This window comes from Enhydra lutris, unplaced genomic scaffold (genome assembly GCF_002288905.1).
Source record: "Enhydra lutris kenyoni isolate GAN:26980312 unplaced genomic scaffold, ASM228890v2 scaffoldscaffold10, whole genome shotgun sequence".
NCBI classification, from domain to species: domain Eukaryota; kingdom Metazoa; phylum Chordata; class Mammalia; order Carnivora; family Mustelidae; genus Enhydra; species Enhydra lutris.
In genome coordinates, this window is record NW_019154094.1 from 4544649 (window position 1) to 4567852 (window position 23204).

The 23204-nt window shown below is 47.1% G+C and overlaps 1 protein-coding gene across 4 annotated transcripts in view; it reads left to right on the forward strand.

Annotated features, from left to right (window-relative positions):
- LOC111144194 (leucyl-tRNA synthetase 2, mitochondrial) overlaps positions 1-23204 on the forward strand; it is a 149922-nt gene that overhangs the window by 91074 nt on the left and 35644 nt on the right. For all 4 annotated transcript variants that reach the window (XR_002640368.1, XM_022498400.1, XM_022498402.1 and 1 more), the window contains exons 10-14: positions 4090-4194; positions 6799-6914; positions 9300-9583; positions 13173-13271; positions 16230-16367. Coding sequence is in view for 3 of the 4 variants with exons in the window: in XM_022498400.1 (XP_022354108.1) it covers positions 4090-4194; positions 6799-6914; positions 9300-9583; positions 13173-13271; positions 16230-16367 (742 nt within the window). In the remaining variant the exon portion in view is untranslated. The remainder of the gene's footprint in view (positions 1-4089; positions 4195-6798; positions 6915-9299; positions 9584-13172; positions 13272-16229; positions 16368-23204) is intronic.

The window sequence follows — 23204 nt, forward strand, 5'->3', positions numbered from 1 at the left end:
GGTGGACAATTCCGGCGTTGTTAGTATATCCACAGAATTATGCACAGTTTTAGAACGTTTTTGTCACCCCCAAAGAGATCCCGTACCCTGTCCCCACTGTTTACCGCAGCCCTAGGCGACCGCTGGTCTGCTTTGTGCATAGATCTGCCAATCCTGGACATTTCATATAAATAGAACCACGCAGTATTTTGTCCTTTTGTGACTGGCTTCTTTCACTTAGTATAATGTTTTCAAGGCTCGTCCGTGCTGTGGCCTCTGTCAGTACTTAATTCCCTTTTATTTCAGAATAACATTACGCATTTGAGTTGTCCATTCACTGGTTGGTGGACATTCTAGCTACTTCCTTGCACCTATGAGTGGTGCTACTGTGAACACAGGTACGGATTTCCGTGTGGACGTATGCTTTCATTTCCTCAGGTATGTACCTGGGAGGGGACCTCCCAGGTCATATGGTAGCTCTGTGTTTAACTGTCCAAGGAAGTATCAGAGTTTCCCTTGGCAGCTGCCAATTCCTCTCCATCTTCGCCAACACCCGTTATTGTCTGTCTTTCTGACGGTGATCCTCCCAGGGGGTCGGGAGTGGAATCTCATTGTGGGTTTGATTTGCATTAGCCCAATGGCTAGTGATGCTGCACATCTTTGCATGTGTCTGTTGGCTGTTTGTGTATCTTCTTGGGAGAAATGTCTACTCAGGCCCTCCGCCCAGTTTTTAATTGAGTTGTCTTTCCGTTGTTGGTTTTTAATAGTTCTTTACATATTCTAGATACAAGTCCCTTCTCAGATGTATGATTTACAGAAATATTCTCCAGTTCTTTAGATTTCCTTTTCACTTTCTATTTTACATGTAGGTCCTTCATCCATTTTTGAGTTAATTTTTATATACAGCAAAGGTAGGGGTCTGCCTTCGTTCTTTGCATGTGGTCATATTGCCTTTTTTTTTTTTTTTAAGTATTTTTGTTATTCATTTGAGAGAGCAAGAGGGAGTGAGAGAGCACATGCGAGCTGGGAGAGGAGCAGGGGGGAGGAAGAGAGAAAGAATCTTAAGCAGACCCCTCATTGAGCATGGAGCCCGATGCGGGGCTCAGTCCCACGACCCCGAGATCATAACCTGAGCTGAAACCAAGGGTTGGATGCTCAACCCACTGAGCCACTGGGGTGCCCCAGTGTGTGTCGTGTTCCCACAGAAATGTGCCTTAAAGATCATGCAGCTTCTGTCTTTATGTTTTGGTCTTCACGTAACATGATTTCAGACAGTGGGGTGGGGGTGGGGGTTGTTCATTTTTAGGCCGGCTTCTTCTTCTTCTTCTTTTTTTTTTTTTTAAGATAGATTTATTTATTTATTTGACAGACAGAGAACACAAGTAGGCAGAGAGGCAGGCAGAGAGAGAGGGGGAAGCAGGCTCCCTGCCAAGCAGAGAGCCCGATGTGGGGCTCGATTCCAGGACCCTGGGATCATGACCTGAGCCGAAGGCAGAGGCTTTAACCCACTGAGCCACCCAGGCACCCCAGCCGGCTTCATTTTTTAGTCTTTCTTAATCCATACACAATATTCCATTCACTGGATGAACCATACTATTCTCAGTCTTCCCTATCATGTTGAACATTTGGCCTTTCCATGTTTGGAGCTGTTGCAGACATAGCTGCTGTCAACATTTATATCCACATAGCTCTTTTCCTCTGTAGAATTACTTCCTTAAGAGACAGTCCGCTGAGTGGGATTTACTTGTTCACAGGTTATGAGCATTTTTCTAGTTCTTTTTTTTTTTTTAATCTATCTATTTATTTATTTTTCACTTTTCTAGTTCTTGTTACAGGTTGCTTTTATTGGTTTCTGAAAGGGCTGTAATCAGTTTATAGTGCCATATCCAATGATACACGAATTTCAGTGCAACTTTGGAAACATTGATGGTACCCTTCTGGAAGTTTTTGCTGACTTACCAGGTGTAAAATGACAATTCTTCAAGATAAATTTCTGTTTCTCTTTTTAAAAATTCACTTGTGTTTTGTAAGATCCAAGTGATATATGTATATTGCATGAAAAATCAAAGTCAAAGAGTATTACCAGTAGCATGAGCTCCCTTAACCAGCCACTTTGAATTATTTCAGGTATGTGTTCCTTAGGGTTATAAGTTTGGTGGCTACGACAGAGTCCTGAAAACACCGTGACTTAAAAAGACAGTTTATTTCTTGCCCACGTGAATCTCAAAGCGAGTATGACAAGTCTGCTCTGTGAGCCAGTCAAGACCAAGGCTCTTTTCTGCCTTCCCACTCTGTTCTTCTAGGGTCTTGCCCTTACCTGTGTGTTCTGAGCTGTTCTACACTTCATCGGTGTTGCAGTAAGTCAGAAGAAGGCCACGTTCCTTCCCTCTGAGAGCATGCCCTAGAAGTTGCTTCTGCACGTACCCCAAGGCCACACCTAGTGCAGGGAAGGCTGAGCAGTGGTGCTGTGAGCTATGCAGATATGTGTGCAACTAAACGTTCTGTGGCTGAATTGGAAAGCGAGTCAGGGCTGGGGCCAACTCTCGGTCTGTGCCACAGCTCTTTCTTTGATCCAGACCTCCACGTGTCTGTATAATAAACCTACCTTGTTCCTTCTTAGTTCACCAGTTCTCCACATGACACTGCGACGTTTACTCGTGCATCACCTCCCCTCATCTTCCATCCTTCTTCATCACATTTTATCGTAATTACAGACTTAGCACACGTACACATCATCTTTGAGAAGGGACAGTATGGAATCAGAAGTATGGGTCTCCATTTTGAGACGTGTCAGCCCTTGGGCAGCTCAGGGCAACAGGTACTTCCCAGCCTTGGGGCCATAGGTGCTACTGAACCTCTGCCCTGGAGACCCATTTGGGTTATATGTCACTCTGTCCCCACTGTAACCTGTCTTGTGCTTCCTGATCCCCACAAGGGGAAAGAAGAGAAGAGCTGGCTTAGATGCTTACAGAACCTATGTTTCCCTTTTGAAAAGAATAAATCCTTCTTCCTGGACATATCTTAACTTTGAGGTTCATAAAACATAGATAACTATATAAAGTAGTAAAATGTGGCAAATATAAATAGTAAGAGTTCACAAATTAGAACTGTTGTCAGCTGCTTATGTTGCAGTGAGCTCAAGTGAACTCACTAATTATTTACCCCTTTCCTCCCTTCTTCCTGTGGGACTATGTTTGTGTCTTCATGCTTCCATTCCTGTGGATAGTTAAGTATTTTATTATGGCCACATAAATATTGCTCACAACTGAGCTAAGTATACTATGATTACATTTTCCTTTTGGTAATATACTTTCTGTTTTGCCTGAAGTTAGTGATGTCCTTTTTTTTTTTTTAATTTGCTTTGTGTTCTTTGAATTTCTGAGTCTTTTCACGCCTCCCAGAGGCTCTTTAAAATATATTCCAATTTATCAGATAATGTCTTGATCCTCCTTTTTTGCCCTGAAGTTGCTTCCTGGGCCCTCTATCCTGCACAGGCCTGACCTAGTCACTCTCTAGGCCTCTGCTGCCCATCTGCCATCCTACAGCTTCCTTCTGTCTTTGTTCTAAGAGTGTCCTGACCCTCTTTCCTTTGTGAGGTTCTCTGTTTCCTAGATCCCATTTCTATGTCTTTCTTGATTTTTCCCTTTGTTTTGCTGAAACACATCCTCCACTATCTCCTAGAAAAGGGTAGGTAGGAAGAACTCTCTTGCTCTCTGCTTAGTTATTCTCTACTCTCCTATCCACTTCCATCTTCGGATGTTAGGATTTGGAATCCCAGAAATCTCCTTAGTCATCATAGGTTTTTGTGTTGCTTTTCTGTACATTTGAGGTATTTTTCAAAAGGAAAACAGGGCAGCAGGAACATCTTTACCATCTGTAGAGTAAAAATGCCATTTCACTTCTTGGTTCTGAGCTTAGACAAATATTTTTGTGTAGTTGCTTACTCTTTTGATTTTCTACTGGTGTGAATTGTCCATTAATACCTTCAAAGAACAGATTCTTTAACAATTAGCACAAAACACAGAAGTCCTCCTGCTTATTTTTCTCGCTTGTCTCCTCTGAGACTCAGATGGTGTTAGTACCCCAGCTGTCACTTGCTCTCATTTTCAGATTGCCTCACGCCGGTGAAGGCTGTGAACATGCTCACCCAGCAGGAGGTCCCTGTCGTTATCTTGGCCAAAGCTGACTTGGAGGGCTCTCTGGATTCCAAAATAGGTAAGTAGCTATTAAAATATAATCAGGATAATATACGCAGCAGGCTTCGGATCAAAATACCAGCCTGTTGCTGTCAACTGGAAGAGCTCACTGCTGAGTCCACAGTCTGTTCTGCCTCTCTGGGAAAACGATAGGCCCCTTCATTCAGCCATTCCCTATTTAAGAGCTACATTTTGAAAACATACCCAGTATGCCACACTTGCTGGTTGCTCTTGAGAATAATAAAACATGGCCCACAGATCTGGTCAGTAAAGCTCGTTGGTGAGACTCCTACGTATGACGTGGGGAGCAGTATAACTGAGATGGAATCTGATTTCGGAGCTCATATAATCAACAGCAACTGCAGAGATGGGGATTCTGACTGCAAGTGATGGACCGGACTATCCAGTTTTGGTGAAGGCTTGAGGAGGTGAACTTGAGCCCTCTAGGGAAGGACATAGCAGTCAAGTGGAAGGTGCATTTAGAACTGTGCATTGGATGTCCTCCGCAGCTTTGCTTACCCTGGGTAGTTCTGAGGTGTTGTCACCTAGCAGAGGCCGGGGGTGAACCGAGGACTGAGAACTAATGACACCAGTCCAAGATCCGCCCTTCGGGTGGACCCGAGCACCCTTCTTCCACAACATTCCCGCTGAAGATCCCAGCCAGTCTCAAAGTGCCAAAAGCCTGCCGAGAAAGTTCTTCCACACTCTCGATTTCCTGGCACCCAAAAGAAATGGCATTTCTTATCGAAATCATGTTTTCCCTCCCGATTTCCAGATCAGTTTTTGACAAAGTGATTTGAAGAAACATCCAAACAGAAAATGGATATTAAGCCATTTGGGTCATTTCCTTCAGACCATTTAAACCTAGAAAGGGTGTTGCTTAAGGGAAATAATTCCTTCTGTTATTCTTTTGTATTTTACAATCAATAAGATTCATTAATGCTATTGCCAAGATAAGCAATAAAGGAAGCCGTTGTTGAAGCAGCTTTTGGTGTTTGAGGATGGGGGATGGGGAAGCACAGTATTTTGAGTCAAATTACTGGCATAATATTGAACATTCTGAAAGGAAAGAATCTGATTTTTTTTTTTTTTGGGATGTGCATGGAAATTATTTTCCCTGTGGTCTTGATTTCTCACAGTTACATTATTAACATTTTCTAAGTTACTGCTTCTTGACTTCCAAGAACAAACAATAGAAATAAAAAGAGAAAGCAGTGTTTTCGCCATCCCACCTGCATGTCACAGATAGTTCCTATCCTGCTCAGGCCCACAGAACCCACACTGTGGTCCACAGCATTCTTTATGTGGCCAAATAAACTTTTTGGCCATGGTGTCTCCATTCGAACTTTTCTCCTGGTTACTCCAAACTATACACTTTGGGAATGCGGTGAGTGACTCTCTTCCCTTCTTGACCATGAACACTTCCCAGTAATACTGCTTGCCGTTTGTCTTCACCCTCCCATGTCCTTCAAGTCCACTCCGAACATTTATTTGCCTTATTAGATGCTTTTTGGGGGGGGGGGGTCCATAATCTCAGCTGGAACGCTATAGAACTTTCTGCCATACCACGGAGCTCTGCGTCTTGCCAAGGAGCTCTAGAACACGTCTCCCAAACATGAAATCACCCTCGTCGGGCGGTGTTCTGGACACAACACAAACACAAACACAAGAGGTTGTTCACGAAAATCTGACTTCAGCACTTTGCGCGTTGTCCTTAGTCTTCCTGCTCAGTGGCCACATGACGTGTTGTGTCTGCAGAGACATCAGCAGTTTTGACAGCTGACCCCGCCACAGGGGTCCTCCACCAGGGGCGAATTTGGCCCCCCACCACAGGGGCATTTGGCAAATTTTCAGTCATTTTTCCGTCACTTTCGGGGAGTCCTGCTGGCAGAGACCAGGGGGCGCTGCCCAACATCCTACGGTGCTCAGCACAGCCTCACGACGAAGTCGGGCCAAGACTGAGAGTCTGCCCTACAGCCCCGACCGCCGACAAGCTGGTTTTGACGCAGAGCTGAAGCCGAAGCAGCCCCACCTGGCCCCTCTGGATGATCGATTCGCTTATGTTCAACTCCCGTCTCAAGGGCACGTGTGCGTTGAAGAATAAATTTCTATTTGGAATGCATGTACCATTGCCTTTGGGAACAAAGCACAGTGTGAGGAAGCATGGTTGCCAGCTTTCCACTTTGGGACTGGATTTTTCTAGGGTGCCAGGAAATGCTGGAGCCGCCAGCCCTGCTTCTCAGGAGAGCACCACTGTCCTTGGTCCCGGAGGGAATTCAGACAAGACACTTCTCCAGTTGCTCGTAGTTCACGATTTCAGTGACAAAAAGCCACCGGTCTCCAATCATCTATTTTAGAACCGCGACTATTTTTTTAAAAGAGAAACAAAGCACAGGAGAAAGACTGAAAGGCAGTGAAGCCGACATAGTAAACGGGTTGTAGGAGGGTAGGGGGGTTCTCCAAGACTGTCCTCCATTTTCCCAAGGAATGAGCTGCATTTTTAGAACTTCTGTAGCTAAAAGATAGTCTCCCTTAGGAAGCTAAAGCCGAGTGTCAGTGCTGTCCGTTATTTTGTGACTTGGGTATTTGCAAAGGTGTTCTGTGTTTCTTTCTCTCTGAATAGGAATTCCGAGCACCAGCCCGGAGGACGCCACCTTGGCCCAGACCCTGGGTCTCGCCTACACCGAAGTCATTGAAACTTTGCCGGATGGCACAGAGAGGTTGAGCAGCTCTGCTGAGGTTGGTTCCCTGTGGTACGGGCCTAACAGCTTCTCAAATCATGACCTTGACCTGGGTTTGTTGAGACCTTTTCCTTCAGGTGTAGGTTACAACCTGCTACTTCATTCATCCCACCCACCCACCCCCACCTCACAATCTTGCAGCATCATTTCATAACCTATGAAAACAAAACAATATTCTTTTTCAAGATCTAGAAATTTATCAACTCTAAGTCAAGCCCAATCCTAGAATAGTACGGTTATCATAATCACTATATTCTAGGCATCTTCTGCTGAGGGAAAAAAAAAATTCCCTCTTCCAGGAAAATGGATTCCTTGGGAGGGTGATTGAAATTCGCTGTTTTTTCTGGAGATTTCTGTTCGCCCCAGATGACTGACTTGTTTCCGCCTAAATTTGAACTCAGGGATAGAAAATGAACATGGAGGCCGAATCATGTTTATTTGGGCCAGGTTTCCTCTTGCCAGGTGGTAGATCTGGCAGGACTTGATCTCAGCCTTGCTTTTGACCCAGACCGGGAAGTGCGATGGAAAGGGTAGGGTGAGGGGTGAGTGGGAAACAGCAGAGATGGTGCTTCTCCAACCTAAGCACAGCCCAGAATCAACTGGTGTCTTCCCCCCCCCCCCACCCTTGGAGAACTGATTCAGCAGCCCCAGGTAGAACCCAGGTACAAACATTTCTAACAGGTTTTCAGGTGCTGCTACTGATCAAGGATTCACATTTTGAGATTCACTGGCATGGAACCTTGCTCCTCAAAGTCTGGTCCCTGGACCAGGACCACTGGCATCACTGGCCCCAGCCTGGGTGATCCTGATTCAATCAGGCCTGAAGATCTAGGATTTTCAGGTTTGGGATTATCTAGCTGGAGGGTGTTTTATAGATAGATAGATAGATAGATAGAGATAGGTAAAGATATATAAAAAGATTAAGAGTCTGGCCAGGTTTTTTCCTTACCTGAGTGACAACATTTACTGACCTCACGTTTGTGCCTTCATGACATAAATGGTAGTGAGATGCTCGAGGTTGTTGAACCTTAAACCTTCTTTTTATTTATTTATTTTTTTTAGAGAGAAACAGTGAGAGAGGGAACACAAACAGGTGCAGAGGGGAAGGGAGAAGCAGGCTTCCCACGGAGCAGGGAGCCCAACTCAGGGATTGATCCCAGGACCCTGGGATCATGACCTGAGCCTAAGGCAGACGCTTAACAACTGAGCCACCCAGGTGCCCTAAATCTTCTATATTGGAACAGAGCCACACCAAGGTGCCTGTAAGGGAGCCCTCGATAGCTCTCTTTATGACCCATGATCGTAAGCTCCTTGTGGGCAGGGAGCAATGGAGCATCTTTATCTTTATCTTTATCTCTGTGTCCCCAACGCCTAGCCGAAGCCTGGCACGTAGTAGGGACGTGGTCCATCTGCAGTGAACCAATTCCAGGGTCCCCACGGTCCCCACTGGCACTTTATGCCGGCTCAATTCTCAGCATTAGCTTGGCTCTCTGAAACGCGTCAGGGGAAGGGACAATTTCTCTTTTCTACTCTCAGTGTTCTGCTCTTCTCTCTATAAGATGGGAACATTTAAATACAAAAGGAGTGGTTCGGATCCATCCAGCTGTGGCCCCAATTCATTCCCCTACTGGCCTGAATTACTTCTGCTTTAGGATATTGAATTTTCCTTCTTCCTGGATTATTTTTTCCCCCAACAGGGAACTCATCATTAGAAATACATATTGTGCACTTTTTTGTTGGCAGCTCAGGGCTGAGAGTTGGCGACCCCTGGGCTATCTCGGGGCTCAGGTGACAAGCAGAGCCACAGAACCAAGGCCAGTTTGCCCCTGTGACCCAGTGGACACGGCGCCTTGGGGTCACGGTATTTTTTAGGGGGGGGTCCCCGAAAAGATGTTAATTTCTTTTAAAATCAGAGGAGGAAAAGTGAATTTTTAGGGTCAAAATCCTGTTCATCTTCCTTCAATACAGTCATAAAACATAACTTTAATACTTCCTAAGGATGGGGCGCCTGGGAGGCTCAATTGGTTAAGTGTCTGCCTTCAGCTCAGGTCACGATCCCAGGATTCTGGGACTGAGTCCCGCATCGGACTCCCTGCTCAGCGGGGAGTCTACTTCTCTCTCTGCCTCTGCCCATTGCTCCCCCTGCTTGTGCTCTGTATCTCAAATAAATAAATAAAAATCTTCACTTTAAAAAAAAAAAAAAAAACCTGTCCTAGGGAGAGGGAGGAAAGGGCCACAGAGGTGAAGATCCCTAGGGTCATGAAGTCACAACGAGGCTCTGCCCAGACTACGCATAAAAGCAGCAGTTTGGGGGGTACGTGGTGACAGGTGACAGCTTGTCCTTGTGGAAGGGAGCATAGGACCTCTCTCCTTTCCCTCGCAGTTCACAGGCATGAGCCGGCAGGATGCGTTTCTAGCCTTGACTCAGCAAGCCCGGACGAAGAAGGTAGGTGGCGACGTGACAAGCGACAAGCTGAAGGACTGGCTTATCTCCAGACAGCGGTACTGGGGCACACCCATCCCCATGGTCCACTGCCCGGCCTGCGGCTCCGTGCCCGTGCCTCTGCAGGATTTGCCCGTGACCTTGCCCCGCGTTACGTCTTTCACTGGCAAGGGAGGCTCCCCACTGGCCACGGCTTCAGACTGGGTGAACTGCGCCTGCCCTAGGTAAGGAACGGTGGTGGCACCCCCGGCCATGGTGGGGCCTGTGGCCTCCGGCACCCTGCTGGAGTTTCAGACTCTCTGCTTCCTTCTTCCCAGCGCTCCCACCAGACTGGAAAGAACACCCTGGGTCTTTCTGTCCCCTTGCATCTTTACGAGAAACACCTGCCCACCGATGGAAAGCTACACGTTTCCATCATGGCTTGTAAAGACCACTTTCTTCCGTTTCATATTCCAGAGAGCTTCCTGGAAAGAGAGAAAAACATTTTCTCCTCTCTGCCTTCGTTTTCCCACCTCGTCACTGAGAACAGCGGAGATTTTTTCCTCATGCAGCAGAGCGGTAGCTCCAAGAGTGGGGGGCGGGGGGTGTGCACAGGGGTTTCATTCTTTAGGACACGGGAACATCTTCTCGTGGAAGTAGGATTGTGTTTTACTGGTAGCTCACTGGTGTATCTCAGGTGATTGGGGGATACCGTCCCTGCTGAGTAAACACCTAACCAGTCCCAGGTCCACCATCTTCTTCCTTCTATGGAGAAGCCATTTTTTTCTCTGCCTTCTAGATCACGATGACGATGTTAAAATAATTGGGTCCTCTGCTGGTTCAGAGCTGAGTTACGAGGCTGGTAATCGGGTAACCCCAGTGCAGTTGAAAGGCCCAGACTGGGGAGTCAGACAATGGATTCATGTCGTGGCCCTCCCCTTTAACGACCCGTGGGAACCTTGGGAAAGTCACATGACTTCTCTGAGCTTCCATTTTCTTATCGGAAACTGAAATAACCGCCTCGGAGGGCTGCTCAGAAGACTAGAATTAACACCCGCAATCCTGCACAGGGATGGCTAACAAACACCTAGTAAATGGAAGCGTTGCCACCATCCTCCCAGGTCCTCACCCAGGTGGTTCTAAGATTTGCGATGGGGCTTGTGGGTGGGAACAGAGGGAGCTCTGGGCCTTTTCCGGGTGGAATCATGGGCTCTAGGAGAAAATCGCACAACCTTATTAATGAGATGTGACAAAAGGGCTTCCCTGCCAGAGACTTTGGTGGCCTTTAGCACACCAGCTGCAGCAGCCCAGGGCCCCTCTGGTGGGGATAAGGCTTCCGCCCTGGCTGCGGATTCCTGGAGGGCAGAGCCCAGGTCGTGGTGTTAGTTAAGGCTCCCTGGGTGATTCTTTTTTTTTTTTTTTTTTTAAAGATTTTATTTATTTATTTGACAGAGAGAGATCACAAGTAGACGGAGAGGCAGGCAGAGAGAGAGAGGGAAGCAGGCTCCCCGCTGAGCAGAGAGCCCGATGCGGGACTCGATCCCAGGACCCTGAGATCATGACCTGAGCCGAAGGCAGCGGCTTAACCCACTGAGCCACCCAGGCGCCCCATCCTGGGTGATTCTAACGAGCATCTGGGACTGACAGGCACGGAACCGGCGTGGCCAGGCAGGGCTGCAGAGCCCAACAGACGTGGAGTCCTTGCTCCTGAGCTCCAAGACCTCGGGCAGATTTCTTAACCTCTCTGCATTTTACTTATCTGCAAAATGGGGACCTGAGTGGCCTCTACCTCGTAATCCCCAGGGATCCTGGGAGATTAAGGAGAGAAGAGATAAAGAAGAGATAAAGAGGTAAAGGAGAGAATTCTGGGGAAGCATTTGGCTCAGTGCCCGCACCCACTGTCCCTGTTCGTACCCTGGGAGCAAAGGACGACCATACTGCCGTCACTGTCACCGTCGTCTATCCCTCCCGCTTACCAAGCAGCCTGTGCCACGTAACCAGCTTTTAATGGCCGCAAAAAGATGTCTCTCAGTGGTCCTCAAGTCCATTACAAAGAAAAGCAGCGTGGCAAGTCGTAGGCAGACAGACGTTACTCCTTTGATCAGTCGGACCCTGTATTGTCCTGCCTTGTCCACCGGCCCCAATGATGAGGGAGAAGAAGTAACTTTTTTTCTTGTAATTACTTCCCCCCAGTAGTGTCTGTTCTCTGACTGATGCTCTCCACATAAAAGATACGGCTTTAATTTAGAGATGCGCTGTGGGGATCGGTGTCTTATAGCAGCCCTGGGTGGTAGGAAACAGGAGTCCCTCAGGCTCTTTCCCATCAACATCTGCCCCCCCCCGGGGACCACCACTGCTCCCAGAGGGAGGCCCCTGTGAGTCTCAGGGGCCCCTGCCAGATCTGGGGCTCCTGTGTCTCCGTTCGGCCGCTTCTATTCAATAAGCAGGAGGTGGGGTGAGGTGGCTCTTTCCTTCCGCACGATTTGTAAAGCCAGCATGAACTACCTTACAGATGCAAGATATAAATGCAGGCCTTCTTTTATTTTTAAGTTAAAAGCAGACCCTTGCCCTTGCTGCAGAATTAGCAGATTCATCGGTTCCTCTTGGGGCTCCTCGTGTCCCTCCTCAGAATCTCCAAGAACCCCCAAGGACTGGGACTGCCAAAAAGGGCAGCATTTAGAAGGGTGCTTGGTCCCTCATCCAGGCCTCAAGAGGGAAAACCTGGAGTCAGAACTGTGCTCTCCAGCTTGTTCCCACTGCCACAAAGGGCCCCTGTCACCTGTGAGTAGCTGCTAGTAGCTGGTTCGATGTGTCCACCTCTGCTCCAGGCCTTGGGGTGTCTTCAGGGGGGCTGGGCCCCTCCTGGGCAAGGCTCGACTAAGGGTACCCTCTCTTCGGTTCCTAGAAGTTGTGGGTTTTTTTGTACCTGGTTCTTGACGTCCCATGGGCCCATCACCCTGGGCGCGTGCTTCAGAACCGAGTCATCAGCAGGGCCCTCGTCCTCCCCAGGCATCCCCTTCCTGAGGATGAGGGTCACTTGTTCTTTTCAGCCCTTCACACACCAGGGATCTCGCTTCGCTTGCTTTCTGGAACAGTTGGGCTCCCTTCACCCTTCTGTATCCTGTCCTCTGGCGGTGGGTGCGTTGGAGGGGAGCTCCTGAGTTGCGGTGTTTGACAATTTCTGTAGTATACCTGCTTCCACCAAGGGCTAGTTTCAGGCTACGAACTTGACATCACTTGCCACGGAGTTGGGAAGAGGTGCGAAGTGTTGTTTCTTACGGACCGGTGCGATCTGGCTCCAGCACACCACAGTCCCCAAGGTGACCTCTCTTCCAAGGGTCCCTCTAGAGGGTTTTGATGTGTGCACCCCCAACCCTCGCAGAGATAGAGAAAACCCAAGTTCATTCTTCAGCACAATGTCTCCGTTTGGTTTTCACCTTCTCATCATGAATTGATTGGCTTCATGGGTGTCACAAAGTAGGCACTGGCTGAAGGCGATCTTGACATGCCTGAAATAGAAGTGAACGGGCAAAAGAGACACTCCTGGCTTATCCACTTAGGTTGTTTGATTTTCTACCAGGTAAAATTCAGACAGCTGGAGAATAAGACTTTTCATGGCTGAAGATTGAAATTTTTATTTGTAAATTTCCTTAAAACGTCCTGTACTCAACAATACAAAAGGAGAGCGTCCTCTGAATTACCGATCCGTGATGAGGCATTGTTCTTGTGACATGCTAAATGGATACTAAATTGTCATCGCTTTCTCAAAAGCCGATGGAACACTATGTTAAAATTTAAAAAGAAACCAGTTGATGAACTTCCTTTATTTCTTAGGTGCAGGGGTGCCGCCAAGAGAGAGACGGACACCATGGACACGTTTGTCGATTCTGCCTGGTACTACTTCAGATACACCGACCCGCAGAATACTCAGAGGTAAAGCCTTTCTGCGTCCTTTGAGTGTCTGTCCATTGTGCAAGGAGTAGACAACAAAATGGAATTATATATGCAAGAGATTTACTGGGGGCAGCGCCCGCAAGGGTGGGGAGGGAGTGGGAATTGGTGGGGGGAGCCCTGAGACCGCCATGCTGTCCCCACACCTGAGAAACAAGTAGGGGAAGGAAATAAGGTTGGGTTGGAAGGGTCTCGGACCACAGTGCAGCTCTGGGAAAGTCTCAGCTGGGCGATGGGAAGCCCCAAGCAAAGCTTGTCTGGTAGAGAGTCCCAAGTCTGGCAGAGTGCCTCTACACTGGTCCCCTCCCTTTGGGATAGTAGGGGCTGGCAGGGACACTGAGGACTTCCAAAGGCACAGTAGCTGGGAGCCACTGGTCAGCCATGCCCCTTGAAACAGGCCCTCCAAAGGGAGTGCATCAGATTATTAAATTAGATGCTTCATGGCCAAGCAAATCCCAAGTGCAAGAGAAACTAAAAAAAAAAAAAAAAAACGAAGAAAATGCCATTGCCTTAATACCCTTTGTGGCCCTGTGGTGAACTTCATTTATGGGCTTATAAAGATGTAATGCTGTTTACTTAACAGACACAAATGATGGGAGGGAAGGAGGTAGGGTGCACGAGGGAGCAAGGAAGCATTGCCTCTTGTCACATACACACAGTAATTTCTAAAATTGATAAATCAATAAAGAGTATAACTGCCTGAAGAAACAGTTACAGAATTCCGAGTGGCCAAGGTTGGGGGAGGAGGGTGGGAGACGCTCTTGAAGGCCGAGGCTGGGACCAGTGTAGAAACAATAAAGCTCTCAGCACAATCTGAGTTTTCAGCTTCGGGCAGGTTTCTTAGACAAAGGTAAATAGCAAATGAGGGAAAGAGGGCTGTAGGGAGAGGGGGTGAAGAGAATGTGCAAAAGAAAGCAGTCGCAGAGCTCAGGAAAACCAAAAAGGCAGCCACGTGCTTCAAAGACCTTGCTAGACCTTGCTCGTTGGCTCTCATCCGTAGGAAAACCATTGCCCCCAAACCGCGAAGTCCACATGTGAAAATGACCCCCCCTTTTTTCTTCAGTGGTTGTAAACTAATACATTTCCCGTGAGATGGACACTCCTGCCCCTTCCATCCCCTCCAGAGTCCCGCCCTACAGGGCTGTGATTTCTGTCATTCAAGTCATCCAGGAGTGAGGGGACCCTGAGTACATGGTGCCAGCAAAGGCAGGATGCACGGGATCTGCTGTGGCTCGGAAGAGGGGCCCCTTCTCTGACTGTTCCTTCTAGAAGGGGCTGTTGGTGCCTTCTATTCCGGAACAGCTGCTCAGAATGCCAAGGCAATCAGGTCCTACCTGTCAGAGCGCTTCAGCGGAAAATCCTCTCTCAGATGTTGGAGGCTTTAACCAGTGACGGACTCTGAACCCAGAGAGAGACAGCCTTGAATCTGGGAATGCCATGTTCCCCATCTTTGGCCTCATAAAACACAGCTGCAAGTTTCGGCACCAGCTCGCGTGCTCCCTTAGCTGGGTTCCCCGGTAAACCATGGATCCAAGCAATAGCTACTTTCAACACTGAAATGCACCCCACACTTGTTTTCAAGATGAGCACCCCCCCCCCTTGACCTCCCTTTCTTTTCTGTCCCTTGGATTAGTCCTTGGATTTTTCTGAAGAACTATTATTTACAAAAGGGAAAAGAATTGTCTTAATGTTACCAGAATTCTGGCCTGGGGAGTGGGGACTAGCAAGGTGCATTAAGATGCAAATGCGGGGCGGTTGGCCACGCCCACCTGCTGCCCAAGCTTGAGCCACAGGGAGCTGGACCAAAAAAAAAATGCCTTGATGGGGCGCCTGGGTGGCTCAGTGGGTTAAGCCTCTGCCTTCAGCTCAGGTCATGATCTCAGGGTCCTAGGATCAAGCCCCGCATCGAGCTCTCTGCTCAGCAGGGAGCCTGCTCCCCCCCCCCATCCCTGCCTCTGCCTACTTGTGATCTCTGTCTGTCAAATAAATAAATAAATAAAATCTTTTAAAAAAAAAATGTCTTGAGGTGTCGGGAAGAGAGTTTACAAATATTTGAGACCACAGAGTACCGGTCCTCCAAAGGCAGAGATTTACTTCATGGAATGCTCTCTAGGAAGCACATTCTCACCAGTTCTGCTCCCCTCCCCACAGCACCTGCGTGTACACACACACACACAAACACACACACTCTTCTGCACACCTACAGACTCCCCTCTCAAGACTCCCAGGCAGAGAATAGAGGGCAGTGGTATTTCCTTTACTCCCCAGCACCCATGAGCACCAGGGAGTCCGAGGAAGCCTTCCTTGTAGGATTTCTGTCACTAACAGTGTCTACTGGTGAGAGGGAGATGTTGGGTGAGTTTGTGTCTGTTACCCTCAATGCGTTCCTTGCATGCCAGAGAACGTATTCAGGCCCTTGCTGACTATCTGTGTTTTAAGGCTGCTTTGAAAAATAAGCTGGAATTTGTTTTCAAATGAATATTTAGTGGCTGCCTGTTAATCTCGTTTGCAAAGACCATTTTGCCCCCTGTTGGTAAGAACTACCCGAATCCCAGTCTGCCTAAGGGCGGGCAAAGCTAAAACAGAAATGCAGAGATTGAAATGCCTATCTTACAGAAATAACCTTTCTCACGGAAATACCTTTTTCATGCTGCCGCCGTGTTTTCCTTTTGTCCTCCTTTTACTCGAAAATCACATTTGTTGAATTGTCAGTAACGGCTCCTGAAACAGTTTTTACAAATTCCCTGTGATTTCATGCCCACCTGACTTTTTCCCCCTTTATTATATCAGCTTTTCTCTTACTGTATTTTAAAAAGACAAATCACTGTTCTTCTCGGGCATCATTTGTCTCGGGGCACATACAAACAGTACTAGGTCTAGTTTGTGCTCTTGCGGCAAAGCGGGTTTGTAAACGACCATTTCTCTCTCTCTCTCTCGTAGCCCTTTTAACGCAGCGCTGGCGGATTACTGGCTGCCTGTGGATTTGTACATCGGAGGGAAGGAACACGCCGTCATGCATTTGTTCTACGCGAGGTTCTTTAGCCATTTCTGCCACGATCAAAAAATGGTCAAACACAGGTGAGCACTTAAATACCGCTCGGCCGAAGAATTCAGTCCCGTGAGCGACAGCTTCGAGCAGGTGTCCACTCTTCCAGAGCAAGGTCAGCACGTGTAGGGGAAGACTTCACTTTTTCAAGTGTCCTTGAGTGGTCACTGTTTCTGCTACTTAATCATAGTTCCAGTGTCTGATCATCGCAGGCTCACATGGACTCTTGCCTTCAGCTCTCATCTCTTTAGCCGAGTTAATTAATTGGGATTTCGACTTCCAGGGCAGGGAGAAGCAGTTTGTAATGTTGTAGGGCTTCTTATAGTTTCTCATTTGAGGTCGTGTTTATCTGGCCATGCTAGGCAGGCTCTTTAAGCCTGGCAGTCCTGCCTTGATAGCTCACTCTGCTAAAAGTAGGTAATGGGGGCGCCTGGGCGGCTCCATTGTTAAGTGTCTGCCTTCGGCTTGGGTCGTGATCCTGGGGTCCTAGGATCGAGCCCTGCGTTGGGCTCCCTGCTCAGCGGGAAGCCTGCTTTGCCCTCCCCCACTTCCCCTGCTTGTGTTCCCTCTCTCACTGTCTCTCTCTCTGTCATGTAAATAAATAAAATTTTAAAGATTTTAAAAATTAAAAAAAATAAAATAGGTAATAGATTAAAGCTGGGGAATCACACGGTAAACCCATTGATAAATGTTCTTCCTATTGGCCTGTAACCTGTTCCCCATGACTGTCAGAAAGGTGTCTGTGTGCGCTTTTATCCCATGAAATACACCATATATATACATATATATATGTATATATATATGTATTTAATGTCTTACACGATTTAAAGAATAAAGGGAACATCCCTGTACCCCCTTCTCAGTTTAAGAAATAGAGTATTACAGGTTCCTTAGAATACCCAGGGTCCCCATCCAGTCACACCATCTCCCTACCCACTGCCCCTTCCCCAGCCAACCCCTATGCTGAAGTCCCAAACTATTAATTTGCGTATAAATTTATCACCTCTCTGCATTTTTAAACAGTACATACTATTTGGTTCTCTTGTGTCTGACCTTCACGTACGTGGAATCGTATTTTGCATACTCCTCTTGTTTTCCTCACTTGGTGTTTTGGGGGGTTCAGCCATATCGGTGCATAGAGTTAGGTCTTGTTCCTGGTTCACTGCTGTAAGGCATTCCGTCACCGGGAGTGGAAATGTCTAGTGCGGAACTTGGTTTCTGTGTCCACGGCACCGTTAATGCTCGTTGGAGTGTTTTGTAGTGATGACCCAAACTGTATGAACGTTCTTGTCCATGTTTCCCAACACGTGTCAGCCCATGTCCGGGGCAGGTACCTAAGAATGGGACCGCTGAACTGTAAGGTGTGCACGTGTTCAGCTTTGCTAAGGAACACCCAGCCTGTTTTCAGATGACTTCTATAACCTACACTTGTCGGGGCGGCCAGGTGGCTCAGGTCTTGATCTCAGGGTCAAGCCCCACGTTGGGCTTCATTTTGGGCATGGGGTCTGCTTTAAAAAAAAACAGCAAAAACAAAAACAAAAAAAACATACGCTCGTACCAACAGAGTTCCCCTCCCTGCACGTCCTCAGCATATCAGCTTTGCTTATGGAATGCATCCGTTTGGGAAGTATGTTTGAATTGAGAGACACTGCTCACTTCATGATGCTTAGCATGTATTTAAAATGTTTAGGTGATGAAGTTCTAGAACCTAGGTGCGGTTCGGTGGGGTGAGGTCCGGAGCTGACGGCTAAGAAAGAATTCTTAAGACGTCTCTGGTGCAAAAAGATGGTTTATTAAAGCACGGGGACAGGACCCACAGGCAGGAAGAGATGCTGCCCTGATATCCCGAGGACTGGCTGATTATATACACAGGAGTTGGGTAGGTGAGGACAAAGGGGGTGTTCAGAAGAGCTGTCACCGTAAAGAAGACTGTCAGGATACTGGAGGTCTGGTTATTGTCAAGCCAAGGCTGTTTTTACCTCTAAGGAGGCCCTAGCATGAAGACAGTTGGGAGTTTCCTGGTGGAATGTCACATTCCTCCTATCAAGCGTCCTTGTCAATGAGCTTTAGGTTTAGGAGAAATTTAGCTTTGTTTGTACTTTCTTTCTTCTCAGGCTCCTTCAGTTTTATGGAGGGGAGGGCGGTATTAGGGCTTTAGGAACTGAGTTATTTGTCTCTGGAAGTTAGGCTGTTGATAAGATAGCTTCTTTGTTGTTATCACTAGGGCATTTGTGAACCAAGGGAGACGCCCATCTTGCAGAATTGTGATCTCTGCAAGTTAACTATTTGTTTTTCTTTTGGGCAGCAGGAATGTCACACATATTACCGAGGGGAGAGGGTGGAGGGGGGGTGCAAGGTGCCAGCTTTTGCTTTGTCCTCAGCCAGCCTTCTGCTCCCTCATCATAGGGACCTCTGTGTTTTCTCTTCCATTAAATCCCTGTTGGTATCCTTCACTCTTCTTTTCTAGGTTGTCATATGTTGATTGTAGGAATTTTTTTTTTAAGATTTTATTTATTGATTTGGCAGAGATCACAAGTAGGCAGAGAGACAGGCGGAGAAAGAGGAAGGGAAGCAGGCTCCCCACCGAGCAGAGAGCCCTATGTGGGGCTCGACCGCACGACCCTGAGACCATGACCTGAGCCGAAGGCAGAGGCTTTAACCCACTGAGCCACCCAGGTGCCCCGATAGTAGGAATTTTTGAAATATTCTGGATGCTAATCCTTTCCCAGCTCTACGTATTGCAGATATGTTTCCCAGTTCTTAGTTTCTCTTATTTTTATGGTGTCTTTTGATGAGCAGAAACTCTTAATGCAGTAAATTTCAGTAATCTTTTCCTGCCTGGCCGTTGCTTCCAGTGTCTCGGTCCTGCTACTGGGCCAGTCCATGCATTTCCTCGTTGAGCTTTAGTGCTCTCTCCGTCACAGTCAGGTTTTCGTATATACGCAAGTGCCTCTCTATAGGATCTGCATTCTGTCCGTTGGCCTATTTGCTCTTTGCTCTGATCATTCTTTACTGGCTTTCCTATTCTAGTTTTACAAGTCTCACTGCCCAGTAAGGGTAGTCCTTCCTCTTTGTCCGTTTTCATTAGGTATATCTTGGCTATGATTGGACCTTCGTCCTTCCATGTGATCTTCAGATTCAGCTGTCACATTCCTCAAAAATATCTTTTTTTAAAGATTTTATTTATTTAGGGGTGCCTGGGTGGCTCAGTCGGTTAGGCGTCTGCCTTTGGCTCAGATCATGATCCTGGAGTCCCTGGATCGAGTCCCACGTCGGGCTCCCTGCTTAGCAGGCCGTCTGCTTCTCCCTCTGACCCTCCTCTTGTCATTCTTCTCTCTCACTCTCTTGCTCTCTCTCTCTCAAATAAATAAATAAATAAAACATTTATTTAAAAATATATTTTTAAAAAATATTTTAAATATTTTTTAAATAAAAATTTATTTAAAAATATATTTTTAAATATTTTATTTATTTATTTGAGAGAGAAAGAGCAAGAGAGTGAGGGAGAGTGATAGAGAGAGAGCATGAGCAGGGGCAAAGAGCAGAGCGAGAAGGAGAAGCAGACTCCCTGCTGAGCAGGGAGCCCGAGGCGGGGTTCGATCCCAGGACTATGAGAACTTGACCTGAGCAAAAGGCAGATGCTTAACCGACCGAGCCACCCAGGTGACCCCTCCCTGCATCCCACGTTCAAGCCTGCTCCCTCTCTCTGTGCATGCACGCATGCGTTAAAGGTCTACTGTACAGAGAATGCATTTAGTTTACAAATTAAATGCTTAAAATAATTTTCTTCTCATAAGTCCCAGAGACCTTCATGTGTAAAAATAAACTGATCTACATCAGAAGAACAATGAACACATTAACAGCATTCATCTTCAGTCAAAATGTTTGTGCGTTGGGTTAAAGAATTTACCTTTGTGCCTTGCATTTCTTCTCTGTGGAAACTTTTTTACTGCACCAGATAAAAATTACCCCTGATGATGGGAATTGTGTCCTATTGCTGTGACAGGATCGTGGACCTTGTCCATTCTCAGTGAATATTTGTTTAAATAAATTGAGTTTAACTCCTTGATATAAACATATAAAAGTTAATGACTTCCGGGGCGCCTGGCTGGCTCAGTCAGTGGAGCGTGTGACTCTTGATCTCAGGGTCGTGAGTTCAAGCCCCACATTAGGCGTAGAGCCTACTTTAAAAAAGTGGGGGGGGGGGGAGAGAAAGTTCATGTTTTTCAAAGGAAGTGTTCCCCTTGGGATAGAGAGAAAAGACAACACAGGAAATGTTTTCTTCTAGGTCTAGAAACAAAGAACCGTAAGTGATTTCTGGCTCCTGGCTCCGGGGCACCTTTCTCCAGCTTTGTATCCAGTTATTTGTAGGAGCAATGAATGAAACAATAAATGATACATTGACTAGCTATTTTAAAATAGAAGACAAGCCCTGGCTACTTTTAGGACTCCTGTACAGTGGTTTTAAAACTATTTGAGAAGGAAAAAAGTTTGCAGCATTCTGATGTAATTGTAGAGGACGGTTTTGGGTATGACTTTGTATCTGTTCAAATGAATCTCTAATTTGCTGAGCTTCCAAGCTCAGCAGTATTTTGTGTGTATTTTTAAAAATTCTTTACAAGACAATAGGGTTCAGGACGCCCGGGTGACTCAGTCATTTGGGCATCTGCCTTCAGCTCAGGTCGTGATTCTTGGGTCCTGGTCAGTCTCCCCGCTCGATGGGGAGCCTGCTTCTCCCTCTGCCTACTGCTCCCCCTGCTTGTGCTCGCTCTCTCTCGCTCTCTCTCTCTCTCTCTGACAAATAAATAAAATCTTAAAAAAAAAAAAAAAGACATTAAGATTCTATGCCATGGCCTCTCCCCTGTCCCCAAAAAGGGAGAGATGTATTTTAAGTACTCAAAATCTGACCTTGAAGAAGGTGCGGGAAGTCCTCTTCCTCTGTGTCTCAGCACAGTTGTCAGGGTCACTCCCATGATCACATCAGGGCAGGGGCAGCCTCTGGAAGCGGTCTCTGAGCATGCCCTCCTCAGCAGAACTGTCCTGGGAAGGCGGTCAGCCACAAATGAAATGACAGTCGCCCACTTCATATGAGAACTCAGAATTCGCCAGTCAGAATTTTTGAAGGCCTCCCAGTCACTTTTTCAAGCTGGCCTAGGAGGAAAAATGGAGACCTGTCGGCCACATGTGTATTTATTTCTCTTTGTTAGTTGTTTTTTCTGGCACTCGTCTAAATCGCGGTTTGACATCTGTTTCTCTACTGCTTTTGGTTAACATCGTCGGTCCGGGAGGGATCTCAGACTCTAGCCACTCCCTTCTGCTGACCTATGAGGCCCCTGAGAGCCCAAGGGGTTCCCTGTCCAGATGTGAAGTACATGAGTATGGGACGGCGGCCTCGAGCTCCCCGGCAGGAACTACTGCTTTTATTTATTTTTTTTTGAAGATTTTATTTATTTATTTGAGAGACAGCAAGCACACATGTGTGCATGAGCAGGGGGAGGGGCGGACAGAGGGGGAGAAGCAGACTCCCCACTGAGCAGGGAGCCCCATGTGGGGCTCGATCCCAGGATCCCGAGATCATGACCTGAGCTGAAGGCAGACGCTTAACCCACTGAGCCACCCAGGCGCCCCTAGAACTACTACTTAACACCGTGGCCAAGAGATTGAGAAATGAAGGCAGAAGGGAGTGGCTCTTATACTCTTCCCTGTTTTCCAAATGAGTCCTGGCCCTCTTCTCACACTTGCGCACTTGGATCTGAACTTGGAGCTTTTCTTAGATCTCTTGACTCGTTGCAAGAAGCAGGTCTTGGGGGCGGACGCGCCCCCTACCCCACGCCCGCCCCGCACCAGGCAGCCCGGTGCTGTTGCTGGAAATACCAGGTTAATGATCAAGCCGGAATTGATGTCGGCAGGAAATTTGCAAAAGAAGGTGTACCAATGACCAAGAATCATGCTCTCCAATATTGCCCTCACCAATAGTCAAAGAAATACTAAACAGCAATGAGGTGTCATTTTCCATCCAACCAAGAGGCCGGGACGAACAGCGTCTCACGCTGCAGGAAGGCAGTTTGGAACAACCATTAGGAAAAGCAGTTTGACAATACAGAGTGGGAGCCTTAATAATATTCACACTTTTGGACACGCTAATTGCACTTCTAGAAATCCAAACCTAAGGAAATTACCAGAATGCAGACTTGGGCACCAAACTGTTCGCGTATTATTTCAAGTAGCTAAAAGTTTGGGTACAACCTGAGGGCCCCGAAAGTCTGAGAAAGAGCAAACAAAGTCGAGCCCATCTGTACGAAGGATTCTTGTACAACTCTGTAAAGGTTGATTATACGGAATGTTTAATAACAAGAGGAAATGGATCTGAAGTGCTTAGAACTGAAAAAAAAAAAGCGAGATACAAAATCATAAATGTGGTTGGATTGCCCGTACCTTTAGATACACAGGCACATACATACTCCTAGCACAAAGCAAGAGAAAAGGCTAGAAGAAATTATGCCAACGTGTTCACACCAGTTTTCTCTGGATGAGGAGCTAATCGATGATTTTATTATTTTTATTTCCTATGCCCTCCTGATTCTTTCCCAGATTTTTTTACAATGATTATGTAACTTTATAATGGGGGAAAAAAAAAACAGTCATTGAAGGTCTGTGTTTGGAAGCGGGGAAATACGTGAAGCCTCCTAGTTTGATTCTGGGGGAGGGGAAGGCAGCCGTCAGCCCCCAGGCTCGGAGCAGCAGGGCCCGCTCTTTGCTCTTCGGTGAGGGATAGGTTCATCTCCACTGAACTACAATCAGGAAGCTTGCTGCTCTTCAGACAGCTCTGGGGAGACACTGCGTTCCCTGAGCTGACGTTCTCCCCGTGG